Source organism: Pongo abelii, chromosome 3 (genome assembly GCF_028885655.2).
Source record: "Pongo abelii isolate AG06213 chromosome 3, NHGRI_mPonAbe1-v2.0_pri, whole genome shotgun sequence".
NCBI classification, from domain to species: Eukaryota; Metazoa; Chordata; class Mammalia; order Primates; family Hominidae; genus Pongo; species Pongo abelii.
Genome location: NC_071988.2, coordinates 47,356,550 through 47,372,847, shown reverse-complemented (window position 1 = coordinate 47,372,847; position 16,298 = coordinate 47,356,550). Strand labels below are relative to the sequence as shown.

Genomic DNA, 16,298 nt, shown 5'->3' with positions numbered 1-16,298 from the left:
TTTTTTTTGAGATGGAGTCTCGCTCTGTCGCCCAGGCTGGAGTGCAATGGTGCGATCTCGGCTCCCTGCAAGCTCCGCCTCCCGGGTTCAGGCCATTCTCCTGCCTTAGCCTCCCGTGTAGCTGGGACTACAGGTGCCCGCCGCCACACCTGGCTAATTTTGTTTTTGTATTTTTAGTAGAGATGGGGTTTCACCGTGTTAGCCAGGATGGTCTCGATCTCCTGACCTTGTGATCCACCCGCCTCGGCCTCGCAAAGTGCTGAGATTACAGGCGTGAGCCACTGCGCCCAGCCCTTTTTTTCTTAGATTTTCAATTTTAAATTTCAACCATCAGTCTTTTTGCTGAAATTTCCCAGTCTTCTCTTGGTTGAATGAAGTGCATCCTCTAGTAGTTTCCCCAAGAGAGCTTGTGAGTATAGTATTCCCTGAATGCTTAATTCTTAAACATTCCGTTGCATGTTTTAAGAATGTTTTGCTATAGCATTTACAATTGTATAAAAAGTCTTTTATTGATGCGTTCTTTCCTAGAGTTTCTTGGAAATGTTGCTCTATGCTGCTTTCGTTTATATTTTACTTTTGAGAAATTTGATGCCAGTCTCTTCTCCTTATGAGTTAATTGATCTTTTTTACTTGGGACCCCTAAAGTTGTTTCTTTCTCCTTCACTTCCCTCCTCCTCCTCCTCTATCTTTAAAATCTAATGTTTTTATTAAGGTACGACTCAGGGTTGATAATTTTTGATAAATTTTTTCAGGTACCTGATTAGCCCTTTCAACATATAAGTTCAGTGTTTTTGTTTTCCTGGATTATAGTTTTAAATACCAGATCTGTTTCATTTATTTTGTTTTTATTTTTTAGTGATACCAATTGTATATATGTTGGGTTTTCTTTTTCTTTCTCCCATTTCACTCAATTACTTCTTTGATACTTTTTTCTAAATCTCATTTTTATCATCTAGGAAGTTTTGCTGCCTCATTTCAGGGAGCCTTATTAAATTTTGATTCAAGTATGTTCTTCTGTAAATATGTTCTTCCATGAGCACCTTGTAATTTAGTTTTTATTTCTGATGTAATTTTGTCTTAATTTTTTTTTTCCTGAATTCAATCAACCTTTGTTCATTTCTTCTCCATTATGTTCTTACGTTTTGCTTTTCTGACTTAAGGTGGTAGCGTATTGAAGAGCCCTATACCATGCTCATAGTGGGTAATTTGCCAGGACTCACAGGACTCAGCATATAGTTATACCTACAGCTATGAGTTATTACAGCAAAAGGGTAGGAGGCACAGTCAGCAAAGGGAAAAGGCACATGAGGTGAAGTGTAGGGGAAACCAGTCACAAGCGCCCAGAATCTGCTCCCAGTGGAGCCACATAGTTTGTACTTAATTCTCCCAGCACTGAGTTGTGACAACACTTGTAAAATGTTTCCAACCAGAGAAGTTCATTAGAGACTGAGCACCTAGAGTTTTTATTGGGGGAAGGCTACATAGGCAGCCTCACCTGGTACATACCAGAGTTCAGGGCTCTCAGAGGGAAAGCAGCTGTTCAGCATAAACCATTTGATTTATACAGTTTAGACATAGTCAGCTGTTCTTACCAGTTCTGGGAATGGTGGGAACCTTCCTGAAATCCAGATTCCCAAGCACCAGCCAAGGGCTAGTCTTACAAGGAGGCCTTTCAAAAGATAGTGGTCACGTCTGCTAGGTTAACACTTCTGTATAGGCAGTGTTTCATATAGTTAATTCAGTTTGGAATATTACGTTCCAGTTTTCTTCTTCTTTGTACTTCTTTTTTTGGGTGGGAGATTACAGGAGGGGATTTTCATCAGCGAAAAGGCTTTGGATGTCATTTTCTGTTTATTCTCTATAGTAGTTTTTTATAGTTGTAAATTACATATCTTTATGTTTTTGGACAGAGCTTAGTGTAAGATTTCTAGTTGATGACCACTCTCTTGCCAGTGTGGGAAAATACAATTTTTTAAATGGTTGGCGTTCGAGGGTGGTGCTGAGAAGAGGAGAGGAGTTATGTGTCCTTATTTTACTTTTGTTTTCTTTGGTCTTGCAAAATCCTAAATTTCCCGTCTTCTTTTGCTGGGCCTAAAGAAGTCTGCCTAAAGTCTGCCTTTCCCTTTTTACCTTCTTCCCAGAGTGTTGCCTTTCCAAGATTGGCTACTTGAATCTTGTGTACTTTTTTTATTTTATTTTATTTTGAAACAAGTCTGAAGTCTAAAGTCTGCCTTTCCCTTTTTACCTTCTTCCCGGAGTGTTGCCTTTCCAAGATTGGCTACTTGAATCTTGTATACTTTTTAAATTTTTTTTTTTTTTTTTTTTTTGAGACAAGGTGTCTCTCCATCTCCCAGACTGGGTGCAGTGGCACACTCACGGCTCACTGCAGCCTTGACCTCCCAGGCTCAGGTGATCTTCCCACCTCAGCTTTCTTAGTAGCTGGGACTACAGGTGCACACCATCACATCAGGCTAATTGTGGTGTTTTTTTGTAGAGACGGAGTTTTGCCATGTTGCCAAGGCTGGTCTCAAACTCCTGGGCTCAGGCAGTTCATCTTCCTCGGCCTCCCAAAGTGTTGGGATTAGAGGCGTGAGCCACTGCACCCAGCCTTGTGTACTTTTTAAAATCCATTCCCTTTAGTTAGTGCTGTGGTCTACCAGGGTATTTTCCGTATTTTCATTTTTACGGAGACCTTTGTCTGTTGTGATTTTAGCTCAGCCTCCTCTTCTGTTTTTCATTTAGTTTTTTTCAGAACTCCACTAGCTCTATGAAAATACTTGCATTGGGAGCTTGAAAAATAGCTCTCTCAGGAGTTTTTTTTTTTTTTTCCTAGTTATAGGTAATTTGAAGTTTGTGGAAATTTGTGTCTTCTAGTTGTGCTGTGGTCGTGGGATTTAGTGATTTTGTTATTAATGAGCTATATGTTTTTTGAGGGGGACATGTGGATGTATTTGGATTAAGGTGGCTTCCATTACCTCAGCACTACAGATTTTTTTTCTTAAATACATATTAAAGTATATGTTTTAATATAGAATTCTATTGCTTCAGTTCTAATAATTTCATTTGCTTTCAATTCAGTGAATTATTTAAGTCATCTTTTCCTTTTAGTCCTGTGTGGAAAAAAACACAAACTGTTTTTCCTCTGCTCTTAAAACACAATAATCAACACAAAAGACTTTTCTGACCAAATGTGTGGGAGTTTCTTTCAACCAAGAAGGAAACAATCACTTCTGTAGCAGGCACCAGCTGGGTGTCCTCTAACTCATTTCTGAGACTACCTGGAGAAAGTGTCAGATCCTGTAGGTTGAGGGCTCAGTCCCACAAGACTGCCTTCCCTTCAGACACTAGTCTGAAGTTCAGGCCTGTGGAATTTCTGACTGACCGGCTTCAAGTTTAGGTTCACACAGCCCCCTCTTTGGGTCTGATTAATTTGCTAGAGTGCCTCACAAATCTCAGAGAAAAACTTATTTATGTTCACTGGTTTATTATAAAGGATATTGCAAAGTATACAGATGAAGAGATACGTAGAGTGAGGTATGAAAGAAGGGGTATGGTGATTCCGTTCCTACCCCCGCCCCACCATTTGCATACCACCCTCCAGGAACCTCTGTGTTCAGCTATTCATAAGCTTTTTGTACCCTGTCTTCTTGGGCCTTTATGGAGAATTCATTGGATAGGCATGATTGAAGTATGACACTCATGTAGAAGTGTGACTGGACAGAGGGTGTGATCTAATAATTATAGACCAAGTGAGGAAACCCAACAGGGCCTGTTTCAGTTCTTTTTGGCCTGTGTGTGCAGCATTCCTTCTTCCAGATTGGACCCCTTCTGAAATGGGGTCTTATGACCTACAGTCAGACAAGGTAGGTCAGAGAATTTCTTTATGGCCTGCTCAAGACAGAAAGGAGGAGGAAGGTTATATTTTTAGTTTTAATGGCATGCCTTGGGGAAAAATAACAGGGGCTGTGGGAGTGATGAGCCAAGAACCGTGGACAAAAACCAATATGTATGTATTATTATACCATAGTCTCTTTCTGCTTCATGTTAATTTCTTCTGTAGAATTTGGATGTAAAAGATAGAGAACTTGAAAAGTTAATTTATTTCTAAGTATAGAGTAACAGGAATAAAATAATATTAACTCTTAAGTTCAGAGGTGAACATTCTACTTGTAAGAATCTTAAAAATGCAAGTGTTTAATAGAGCCAGCATAAAACCTTTGTGGTATTAAGGGGAACTTTGCCAAGAAATATCTTAGAGTATATTTATAGCTAATTTAGTATGACTATTTAGATAATAGTTTTAATTAACATTAAGGAGACTGAACTTATGGTATATTTTGGCAGTTATGTCTGGTGAAAGCAAGAATAGGAAAAGTAAGAAAATACAGAATAAAGGAAAGGAGAAAAAAGGTATGGGAAAGAGAAAAGTGAGATGCATATGATAGGGAGTTTTAGATTGTCACTAGTTACTGACTTAGGCAGTGTCTATTGGAAAGTAGGTTTATTCCTTGGTGTTTGTGACTTTTTTCTGAATTACTCACTGAGATATAAAAGCATTTTAAAGTGTAGACTGTTCTAAAATGATCAGATCTAAAGTGAATTACTATTTTATTTTATTTTTTTGAGACAGAGTCTTGCTCAGTCACCCAGACTGGAGTGCAGTGTCGTGATCTTGACTCACTGCAACCTCCGTCTCCTGAGTTCAAGCGATTCTTATGCCTCAACCTCCTGAGTAGCCAGGATTACAGGCATGCACCATCACACCTGGCTAATTTTTGTATTTTTCATGGAAATGGGCTTTCACCATGTTGGCCAGGCTGGTCTCGAACTCCCAGCCTCAAGTGATCCGCCTGCCTTAGTCTCCCAAAGTGCTGGGATTACAGGTTGGAGCGACTGTACCTGGCCTAAAATGAATTAATTTCTAATATTAATAGCTTACCTAAGCTTTTTAAATAAGTTAATTTTATTTCTCACCAAATAGCCTAAATTCCTCAATTTGAACATATTAAATAATTAGTTTTAAATTTTTTTTATGTAGGGACATTAACAATTGTAATTATGAATTATAATAATAAATCTATAGGGAAAGATAGTTACAGAAACTATTAAAGAGAGGCCAGGCCCAGATGATATTTTGTGTTTTGTACTTACTTCTTGCAGCAGTTACACTTTTGGCATTTGACTTGTTAGTAGTAAAGGGCTGGATGGTTTGAGTTATCAGAACAGTTAAGTAATTTGAAGATAATTGTTACAGATAGAGAAATAATTAAAGTATTTCTTGAGGAAAAAATATAATTTTATGGATATGTTTGAAATTATGAGTTATTTTTAGAAAAATTATGCTATAAAATGGATTTTTGTTTGAATGTCATCAACTTTCTTATTTTTAGAAAAATAACCACAGCTGATGTAAATGAAAAGAACCTCCTCAGTTGTTGCAAAAATCAGTGCCCTAAAGAGGTAAGCTTTAGTAGAACCTTTTAAATTGTATTCCTTGGGCATTGTTTCTCTTGGATTTTCTTTTTTGGTCAAATTATTTCAGGTTTTCTGTGTTGTTTCTTTTTTAATAAAAATGTAAGACATATAGTTAGGGTAGATGCATCTCATTTTATAAATTTGGTGATATTAGGACCTGAAATGACCCTTTGAAGATTTTTTTTAAGAAAGCAATTTTAAAGATAGCTTACATACTTTATACAATAAAGTATTGACCTAGTGCTTATCCCTCAAAATGTGATTCATACTTAAAGTAGGTCAGGAATGATGTGGGTCATAGCAGTTAGACAGTGAATCCATAATAGGTTATTTTTTAAAATAGGGGTGCGTGTGTGTATGCATGTTCATATGTGTGCATCTGTGGTGGGATAATGTGCGAGGATGGATATTCATATCCACAGCATTTTGAACATGGTGACGTAGAAGATACCTCTGCATTTTCATTGTGGCCTTTCGTGTTGGTACCATTCAGATCATTGAGTCTTTGAAGTTCATTACTATATTAATATAAAACATTCACCTATAAAGTTGTGTTTTTAAAGATTCTTGTGGTTGTATAAGCATTTTATTCAAACTAAAACTGTCAAAAAGTAGTTAGAAAAAATTGTGCAAAGTAAAAAGGTAAAGAAACTCACTAGTGATTTATCGTGGCAATAATTTGAGAAACCAAAGCAGTCCTTCTACATTTGGCCAATCTGAAAGGGAAGATGCACTTTTGGATTTGGGAGTGGGACAGTTAAAATTACTTGATTTGGGTAGACATTTAAAAAGGAATCCTCTTGACTTACAGATGTACTATATAGTATCTTTTTCCTTTAAATCGTCTTTATGCACTTATCTAAGTGTTTCTCACCTTATTTAGAGTCAGAAATAGATGACAACTAAGTGTTAAATATCATAATCAGTCTTTGATTAAGTATAAAACAGGAATCAATACATTACATACCTTTTTAATATTTTCCTTTAACTAAGGCTTTGGACCACTTTTTATGGATTTAAGATCTGTTGGAAATTGAGAGTTTTTAAATTTATGTAAGATTATAAGAAGAGAGGCCATTTGAAGTAATAAATGGTTATTTTAATAATCCTGTCTTTATAAGTGAAACTAGGGCATGGGATATTTCAAATTTAATTTTTTGAATTATTCAAATCCTGAACTTCCCTTGTTAAAATAAATTTTATTCTATCCCAATTCAGATTCCAGGTAATAAGTAGTTGGGAATGTTTTATTTTTAATCTTAGTAACCTGGTATGATTTATTAGGTAGAAATATAGTAATTTAATTCAGATGTTGCTAATTTATAACTTAGAATTGCCTTAGCTATGAATAAGTTGTGATGCTATGACTTTTGATGGGGACTAGATGGGTCATTTTCGTGATTTTGGATTCTAGGTCCTTCTGGAGCCCCTGGTATTGCTAGATCTCCTTGGGCTTTCTTGAAAAATGTATCTGTAGCCTGGGAACAATTCAAATGGCCGTTATAGTTTGGAACAATCTAAGAGTAGACAGGTGAATTTCATTGTGTCTAGTAGAACTCATTTTCGTTTATGGTCTTTTGACGTTGGTGACACCATAACAGTAATTCTATTGCTTTAACATTCATTAGAATCACTTTAAGGGTTTGTTAAAACAAGATTGCTGGGCTGGGCATGGTGGCTCATGCCTGTAATCCCAGCACTTTGGGAGGCTGAGGCAGGTAGATGACCTGAGGTCAGGAGTTCGAGACCAGCCTGGCTAACATGGTGAAACCCCGTTTCTACTAAAAAATACAAAAAAAAAAATAGCCTGATGTGGTGGCATGTGCCTGTAATCCCAGCTACTCGGGAGGCTGAGGCAGGAGAATCGCTTGAACCCAGGAGGCGGAAGTTGCAGTGAGCCAAGATGGCACCATTGCACCCCAGCTTGGGCAACAAGAGCAAAACTCCGTCTCAAAAAACAAACAAAAAAACACAGATTGCTGGGCCCCCCTCTAGAGTTTCTGATTTTGTAGGACTGGAGTAGGGCCTACATTTTGCATTTCTATTAAATAGTGAGCAATAGTGATACTGTTGGTCCAAGAGCACACATTGAGAACCAGTGAGCTACAGAATGAGGTCATAATTAGAATCAGCCAAGAAGTATATCACTTTGAATCTTTGTACTTCAAAGTTAAGGTATGGGATTCTGGTAAATTCTGATGTACTGATAAACTCTTATTTATGTTCTCGTCTCTTTCCCATACTGTAGATTGTTATGGGCAGGGGACTATGTCATATTTGTCTTTGTATCCAGTGCCTGTTACACAGGTTGTACACATTAAGCCACTGGTAAATGTTTATTGTATGTGAATAAAAGAGTAAATTGTGGGAGTGGCATAAGCATATCCTTCCAGCTCCACTGTGTCTCTGATACACACTCTATGAATTATTAGGTTTGAATTTAACTAAATGAAAACATAAGGATGCCGTTAAGAACATACCTTTAAACTGTGCCCCACATATGCATTTCTGCTCTTTTTTAAAAGAGATATAAAGAGGAACAAAATGGAAGTTTTATTTTATTTTACATGTATGGGGCTTCAGTTATTTTTTTTTTAAATGTTTAAAGTTTTTAATTGATAAAATTTTGTATATTTACCATAGGCAACATGTTTTGAAATATGTGTACATTGTGGAATGACTAAGTTGAGTTAATATATGCTTTTTTTTTATGGTGAGAACACTTAAAATCTCTCTTAGCAATTTTTAAGAATACAATGTATGTTATTAACTGTAGTCACCATTTTGTACAATAGATCTTTTGAGTTTATTCCTCATATCTAACTGAAATTTTGTATACTTTGACCAACATTCCCCCAATCCCCTTCTGTCCTTCAGTCACTGGCAGCTACCATTCTGCTCTTTCACTTCTATGAGTTCAATTTTTTTATATTTCACATATGAGTGAGATCATGTGGTATTTCTACTTTTTTTTTTGTTTTTTTTTTTTGAGATGGAGTCTCACTCTGTTGCCTGGGTTGGAGTACAGTGGCGCAATCTTGGCTCACTACAACCTCCACCTCCCAGGTTCAAGCGATTCTTCTGCCTCAGCCACCTGAGTAGTTGAGATTACAGGCGCCCGCCACTACACCCAGCTAATTTTTTGTATTTTTAGTAGAAACGGGGTTTCACCATGTTGGCTAGGCTGGTCTTGAACCCCTGAACTCGTGGTTTGCCCACATTGGCCTCCCAAAGTGCTGGGATTACAGGCGTGAGACACTGCACCTGGCCGGTATTTCTGCTTTTTAAAATTATTTATGAATTTGGTTTTCTCATTCCCATGCAAGCTTTTCTACTTTTTACTTGGGAAAATTTAACTTCTGTGTAACTGAACTTATTCATATATAAAATGGGGCACTAATAATACCCACTTCAGAGTGCTGAGTATTATATGCGGTAATAACATGTAACGGACTTAGTTAATGGTAAGCGCTATATGTGTGGTAGCTATGGTGATTATGATTATTTATCTACAAATAATATTGTTCTACAAGTGTTTCTTAGTTCTTTTGAAAGAGGGCTATTATTGGAATTATTGGAATTAAAGTGGAACATTTTGATGCAGACAGTGTTGTTTGTCGGTAAACCATTTGGTACGACTTACTGAAATGCTAGCAGAATGATGTTGAGGGCTGAGTAGAGTAGAAAAAATCTGTCCCACTTTGAGTGGGAAGGGTAATACATCTCATCTCTAAGTGAATATTTTAGAAAGACCTCTGTTTTTTGCTATGAAATCTGTAGTAAAGATAACCATCATTTTATCTTATGCATTCAAGTCAACTTTCTTTGTAACTACTTTTCAGTTTTTTCAGAATATAACCTGGCTTTTGAGATGACATATACTTACTTACACATCTAACAGGAAAATGATCACGATTTAATTTTTTTAAGCAATGAAATATCACATATATACCTAAAAATACATAATATAATATAAATATGTATAGTTTAACAGTTAAAAAGTGAATACCATGTTAACTCTACCCAGGCCAAAAAATCAAGTAATGCTGGCATACCAGAAGTTTACCAAGGTCCCTGTCTGACTATAGTTCCCATCCTCTATCCTATAGGCTAACCACCATTGCCTTTTTATAGTAATCCTTTCCTTACTTTTATTTACAGTTTTTACTACCAGTATGTATATCTGCAAACAATATTGTTTGCCAATGTTAAAAGTTTAAAAGTATGCACTTTTGTGACTTGCTTATATATGTTTGTCATTTTTAATTGCGTGTAGCTGTAGTCCACTGATTCCATTGTATAAGTTTGTTTTACTGTGGGTGGACATTTGAATAATTTCCAACTGTGGTTGTTATCAGAAATACTGCTGTGAACATTCTTGCTTTTGCATCCTGGTACATATGTGCACAGATTTCTGTAGGCATGCAGTAGTGTAATTGCTTGGTCATAGGGAATGTTTAATTTCAACTTTAATAATATCAAATTGATTTCCAAAATGGTTGTATCAATTTATAATCAGTAACTTTTCCAGTTACTGAAAAGTATCAGAAAGTTTTTCAACTTTCCATTGATGAAAGTTCTTCCTCTTTCACATCCCTGCCAACATTTTGTGTGGTCAGCATTTTTTATTTTTGCCAGTCTTTTTGCATCTCATTGTGGTTTTAATTTACATTCTCTGATTACTAGTGAGTTTGAATACGTTTTCAGGATGAGAGGTGTTACTTTTGCCTGTGGGACATATGTTGGATACCAGCACAGTGTACACCTAGATGAGTTTCAGTTTTCCTAGTTGCAAATTGCAGAATCAATTTTGGCTTACTTATGGGAAAAAAAGGAGAGAGAAGACGTTGTGGGGAGTATATGGAAGACATTGGGGAGCAATTCACAGATTCTGAAGGAAATGCTATACAGTCAAGCTTTGGGAAAGGCAGGATCTCTGCAGCCTAAGGGGGCTTTACAGTGAGATGACTACTTAAACCACCATCTCGCTCTTTTAAGTTTTTAGATTCCTGAGAGAGAAAACCTAATAGACTCACCATGGATCCAAGGGCTCCTTTTGGCACAGGCAGCCACAGTCAGGGAACTAGAACAGGTAGCATAGCCATGGCTGTGGCTACTGGGGGAATTATGGTGAACCAGGCAGCCATCCCAATGTATGTCTTCTACAAATTTTACCAGTATGTGGCAGGGTCAAATGAAGGGTTTAGAGAAAAAAAGATACATTTATTGAAGGCAGAAGACCTAGCCAGAGAAAAGACACTTTGAAGTTGTCAATGAAATTTTGAAGATGAGTATGAGGTCTTTTAGGAGGCAGAAAGATATAACATCAAGACCAGTGATTTTTAAGCTTTCATCAACCCCCAGCGCAACAGAATACTGATTAAAGTGAAAGGCGACACTATAGCCATGATCCTATGTATTTTCAAAAGGTCTTCCTTTATTGAATCTGATAAGCTTCCCTATTCACTTTCTCCTATAGAATCATTGATTTAAATGATATCAGAGACTGAGAAGGATGGGGGAAGGGGATGAAGTGATGTTGATTAAGGTATATTTCCAAATAGCTGGAAGAAAGGACTTGAAATGTTTGCAAAACATAGAAGTGATCAATACTCAAGATGATAAATACCCTTAAATACCCTGACTTGATCGTTACACATTCTATGTATGTAAAAAAATTATGTGTGCCCTATAAATACATACAAATATTATGTATCAATAAAAATATTAATAAATTTGAAGTAGAAGGGTTAGTTACTTTTTAAGAGAAGATGACTAATGTAATTACCTTAGAGATTAATTAAGGAAAGAGGATATAGAGATGTATTTTGAGAGTAAGAATAAGTGGTGAGCTAATGGCAAATGTTTATGAAGTCTGGCTAGAGGCACTGGCAGGAATGAAGGTAAGAATGAAATTAAGCAATACAAAGGCTTGAAACAACCACTGTGAGGTAAGTGTTTGAAAATGAATAAATATTGAGCTTATTAAGTAGTATTCAGTGTCAAGTATTAGATAAAGGGAAAAACAAAACTGAAATCATTCAGAAATACCTGGACTTATTCTATTAATAGCAGTTCTCTGCCCTATAGTAGGATTAGTGGGAGTGCACAGTGTAAGTGATCTGAATTTAGTTTTAGTATGAATGCCTCAGCTAAAAATTAAAGAATAAAAAACCTAGTCACACACTAGAAAGAGACTAAAGACAATGGAAAAGGATTCTAAATTTCTTTGAGTGGAGTCAGTAGTTTGAAAAATCAATCCGGTGAATCATAGAGATCAGTAATTAGAGAACTTAAATGTTTACTGAGGGTTCTACTATTTGGGAGGGATCTTTGTTAGGGATTATGACATGAGAGACACAAAGAAATGCAGATGTTCCTCGGTTTACGGTGGGCATATGTCCTCATTAAACCCATTGTAAAACTGAAAAATTGTTTAAGTTACATCACCGTAAGTTGATGACTGTCTAAGACCATTGCCCTCAAGGAACTTATAATAATAACAGCTTTTATTATAATAACTAAATATACTGAACTCATTTAATCCTCACAACAGCTTTATAAAGTACTAATACTCTTTTACATGTGAAATTTTACATGTGAAACACAGAGAAGTCAGGTGACTTGTCTTAAGATCCTGCAGTTAGTAAACAGGTAATCTGGGACTCAGTTCCAGGTAGTCTGACTTTGACATTTAACCCCTAACAAATAGTGTATTTTATTTGTTAGGGTTGGAGAGAGAGAAATATATGAAGTGCCTAAAAAAAATTGTTTTTTTGCAAAATTTCAAGACACCACAAGCAATGTTACAACAATTTAGAAACAGATTTCTTACTTAACTACTATTATGTATTTATATATAGGCAGATTTATATCAGGCCATTATGGTGATTTAAGTCATGTCTTAAAGTGTGGATAAGATTTGAATAGACAGAGACCATGAACATTTCATCTTAACGCTTGACTAGGATAGGAAGACAGTAAACAATTAAAGACACGGACCATAGATATCATGGCCATTACTGAGTTGTTTTGGCTACCTAAATAATATTTTTTTAATATGTAGTAGAAAGGGTAAATGTTGTAGAGTAAAAGGCTAAACAGTTATAACACAGTATCCAGTGGCTTAAGGACAGGGCATTTTCTTTTTTTTTTTTTTCCCCACAGTGCAGTACAGGGAAGGTAGGTGTGTCATTGTATTCCATATGTTCACCCATGAATCCAAGTCAGCTGGTGGCTCTGCTCTCTTTGGCATATGGTTTCCATTATTGCTTCAGCTTTCATCATTTCCAGGACATGGGGAAGAGAAGAACATGGAAGTATACTCTTGAAATGATCTGAAGCATGGAATGTACTTGCTTACATTCCATTGACCAGAACTCAGTTACGTGGCTATAACTAGCTACAAGGGTGGCTGTAAGATGTACTGTTGGAATGGAGCTGGGGAGAATAATTAAATATAATTAAATTATATATATATGATTAAATATAATTATATATATAATTAAATATAATTATATAAGTGTAATTAAAATAATTTATATCTAAAAGAAAAATAGTTTACAAATTATCCCATTAGCTAGGATTGATTGACCCTTTGTGTGATGGACTCTCTTAAAATTGTTGGGGTGTGGGGGAAACTAGAGTATGATCAAGGTGTAAGTATGTAATTGCTTTATTTTGATTTTATTTTAGCTTCCTTGTGGTCATAGATGCAAAGAGATGTGTCATCCTGGTGAATGTCCCTTTAATTGCAACCAGAAGGTAAAACTTAGATGTCCTTGTAAAAGAATAAAAAAGGTAAATATTTTAAGTTATTGAAAATACTTTTCTATATAAGTTGTTTTTGTGTGGTTTTCTTGTTTTTGTTTTTTGGTCTATATGTTTTGGTAGTTGTTTGGCTTTTTTTTTTTCTTTTTGCCTTTTAATTTTGAGGTTTTACTTCATAGAACCTTTTTATTATTAAAATGAGCCTACTTGTTCTGTAAACATTTATTTTAAACATAAGCTTTGGTGATTTAATTTTCTGCAATTTAACAGTAAAAAGAAAATTATTTTTTATGTTGGAACCAAATTCAATGCCCTCTTTTGGTCAGTGTGCGTTAGATTTGAGGTCTTTGAACAAGCAACACAATGTAACGGGTAGAATGCTTCATTGCTTAAGAAATGGCTTGAGATTAACTTTGTTGCTGTTATTTATGAAATTCTTTTTACCATCAGTATTGTCCTTTGAAAATATTGCCTTAAAAAGACCTCATATGAATTAGTCTTATAAAGTAAAATAACATTTAAACTTGGAAAGAACTAATTTTAAGATAAAATGATGGTAACAGAGGAGTAAATGGGCAAAAACTAATGATTACAAAGCCTGATGGAAACAAACTATATACTGCTCAACAAAACTTATGAAGGAAAATGTACTGTCCTAATAGTCTTTTTCTCAATTCTCTGATTCCTTGATCTTCCCTCTTGGCAGTGCTTACTCCTTTGAAACCAACTTTTTTGACCTCTGATATACCCTATCTCAGTTATAGTCGTAACTCCTTTTTTTCCTTCATATTCCTATTGTCATTCCCTAAAGCTTGTCTTGTCTCTTGAAATTCACTTTTATTCATCCATGTGATGGATATGTATTGAGGATCTTTTATAGGTCCTTTGCCTTTCATTTATGTTCATAGTTTCTGATATGTTTTCCCTAGGATAGGGAACTTCTGAATTTAAATTTATACACTTGGCCTTTTAGAGAGTGGAATCTTTAAGTTTTAGATATTTAAATTGACCTCCTGTACCTGAAAATAAATACTTGGTCAAGCCATTTTTAATGTGAGATGTCTCTTAAGTTTTCTCTGAAATCTCATGTCTTGTCCAAGTGCTGTATACCACCCACCCGTTAGTACTTTGGAACAACTCTTTCCTGGGCTTTGGCCACAACTTCGTGACCCATTTCCTTGTCTCTAGTCACACCATTTCCCTGTTCTAAATTCTTCAATGGCTCTTCATCAGTTATGAAAAAAGTGCATTGTATAAAAAATGTGTATGTGTAGGTATATGCAGACTCAGCATACCAGGGAGGCTATGATAAGACATTTGCCTGCTTGTTCAGTCTCATCATCTAGTAATCATCTCTGTGAATCTGTTACTTAAGTGCCCTAATACATATATTGTACCCTCGCTTAGCTTAGGCTGTGGCAATGTATATATATATTTTTCCTATGTAAAATACAATGTGTTTTTCCTTTACCTCTCTGCTTACTAGAATCCTGCTAATACTTATTGCAAGCACTTCCTTGTTTGAGAAGGTTTTCCTTCCTCAGGTTCCCTTGGGAAGGCTTAGCTGTTCCTTCCTCTTGACTTTCTTTGTACTGGGTTCGTAATGTAGAGCTTTGTGATTCTGGGTATCTGTAACCTTGTTTCCTCATCTGTAAAACAGAGTTTATAGAGATTTATTGAAAGGAATAAAAGAGGTAGTGCTTACATAGCATTTAAAACAATGCTATGTTTAATAAATAGTAGCTGCCATTACTATAAAAGAGGTAGTGCTTACACAGCATTTAAAACAATGCTATGTTTAATAAATAGTAGCTGCCATTACTATAAAAGAGGTAGTGCTTACACAGCATTTAAAACAATGCTATTTTTAATAAATAGTAGCTGCAATTACTATTGTTATTTATTTAGCACTTAACAGATGATTATACTGTTTATTTCTTACTGTGTTCCATTTCCCTGTCTTGGTGTTTAGCATGTTATAGGCACTCTGTAAGTATCTTCTGAATGAGAAAAGATAAAATCCTCTTCTAAGCTGATGGACTTAATGTCTATAAACACACGATACTTATTTTTGTCTCCAGTGTTTGTTCATGTTAATTTTCTTATGTCTGGACTGTCTTTGGAGGACAAGACTGTGTTTATCACCAAATTGAGCCAAAAATGAAGAACTAAGGAATAAAAAAAAAAAAAACCCTCCAAGTAATAAAATTCCACGCCATAAAATGCTTTTACTAAATGCACTTTACTCAGGATTTGGTAATCTCATGTCTAAGCTGTGGTAGATTTGAACAAAAAGCTAGAGTCTGAGGGTCTGGTGAGACAGGAGAAACTGATACAAATTAAATATACTGAGAGTAAAAGTGACATTGACATCAATAAATGAATGAATAAAAGATAGATAAACTACAAAAGGCAGTCTAAAACTAATATAAAGACCACTCTTCAACTCAGTAGATCATCGTTTTATTCTATCGTAGTACAGAAATTGGTCATAGTTTAGATGTCAAGACATCAAAAACAGTAGATCAGTGTTCTTTCATTAAGAAGGTAGTGAGGTGCCAACATAAGCTTTAGAACAATTTTCATCTAAACTTAAAAAAAGTTTAACAGTCTAGAGAAAAATTTGTAGCTCCCCAGAAAACTCTCTAGAGCGGCACTATCTGAGATGGTAGCCACTAGTCACATGTGGATATTTAAATGCAAATTGTAATGAATTAGCATAAAATAATATTACAAATTTGGTTCCTCATTTTCACTACCCACATTTCAAGTGCTCAGTAGCCATATGTGGCTGGTGCTACTCTGTGGACTAATGCAGATTTACAACATTTCCATCCCACGCACATACCAGGAAGCTCTGCTGGACAGCACATTTGTTTGTAGAACATTGTATTCCCTGGACACTTTGCAAGAATAACAAACAATAAAGAAAAGTAAAGAATAAAAACAACATTGGAGCTAAGTCCGATAGTGGCACGTAGTAATTATTAAGTTGATTTTTAAAAATTGTATGCTATTCTCTTAAGAGAAAATAAGAAAGTAATCACTATTTG

The 16,298-nt window shown here is 35.6% G+C and overlaps 1 protein-coding gene across 3 annotated transcripts in view; it reads left to right on the top strand.

The window, feature by feature from the left end:
* The window catches only part of NFXL1 (nuclear transcription factor, X-box binding like 1), a 66,431-nt gene that overhangs the window by 45,275 nt on the left and 4,858 nt on the right, over positions 1-16,298 (top strand). For all 3 annotated transcript variants that reach the window (XM_002814724.5, XM_002814725.5, XM_002814723.5), the window contains exons 19-20: positions 5,391-5,460; positions 13,171-13,275. In XM_002814724.5, coding sequence (XP_002814770.1) covers positions 5,391-5,460; positions 13,171-13,275 — 175 coding nt within the window. The remainder of the gene's footprint in view (positions 1-5,390; positions 5,461-13,170; positions 13,276-16,298) is intronic.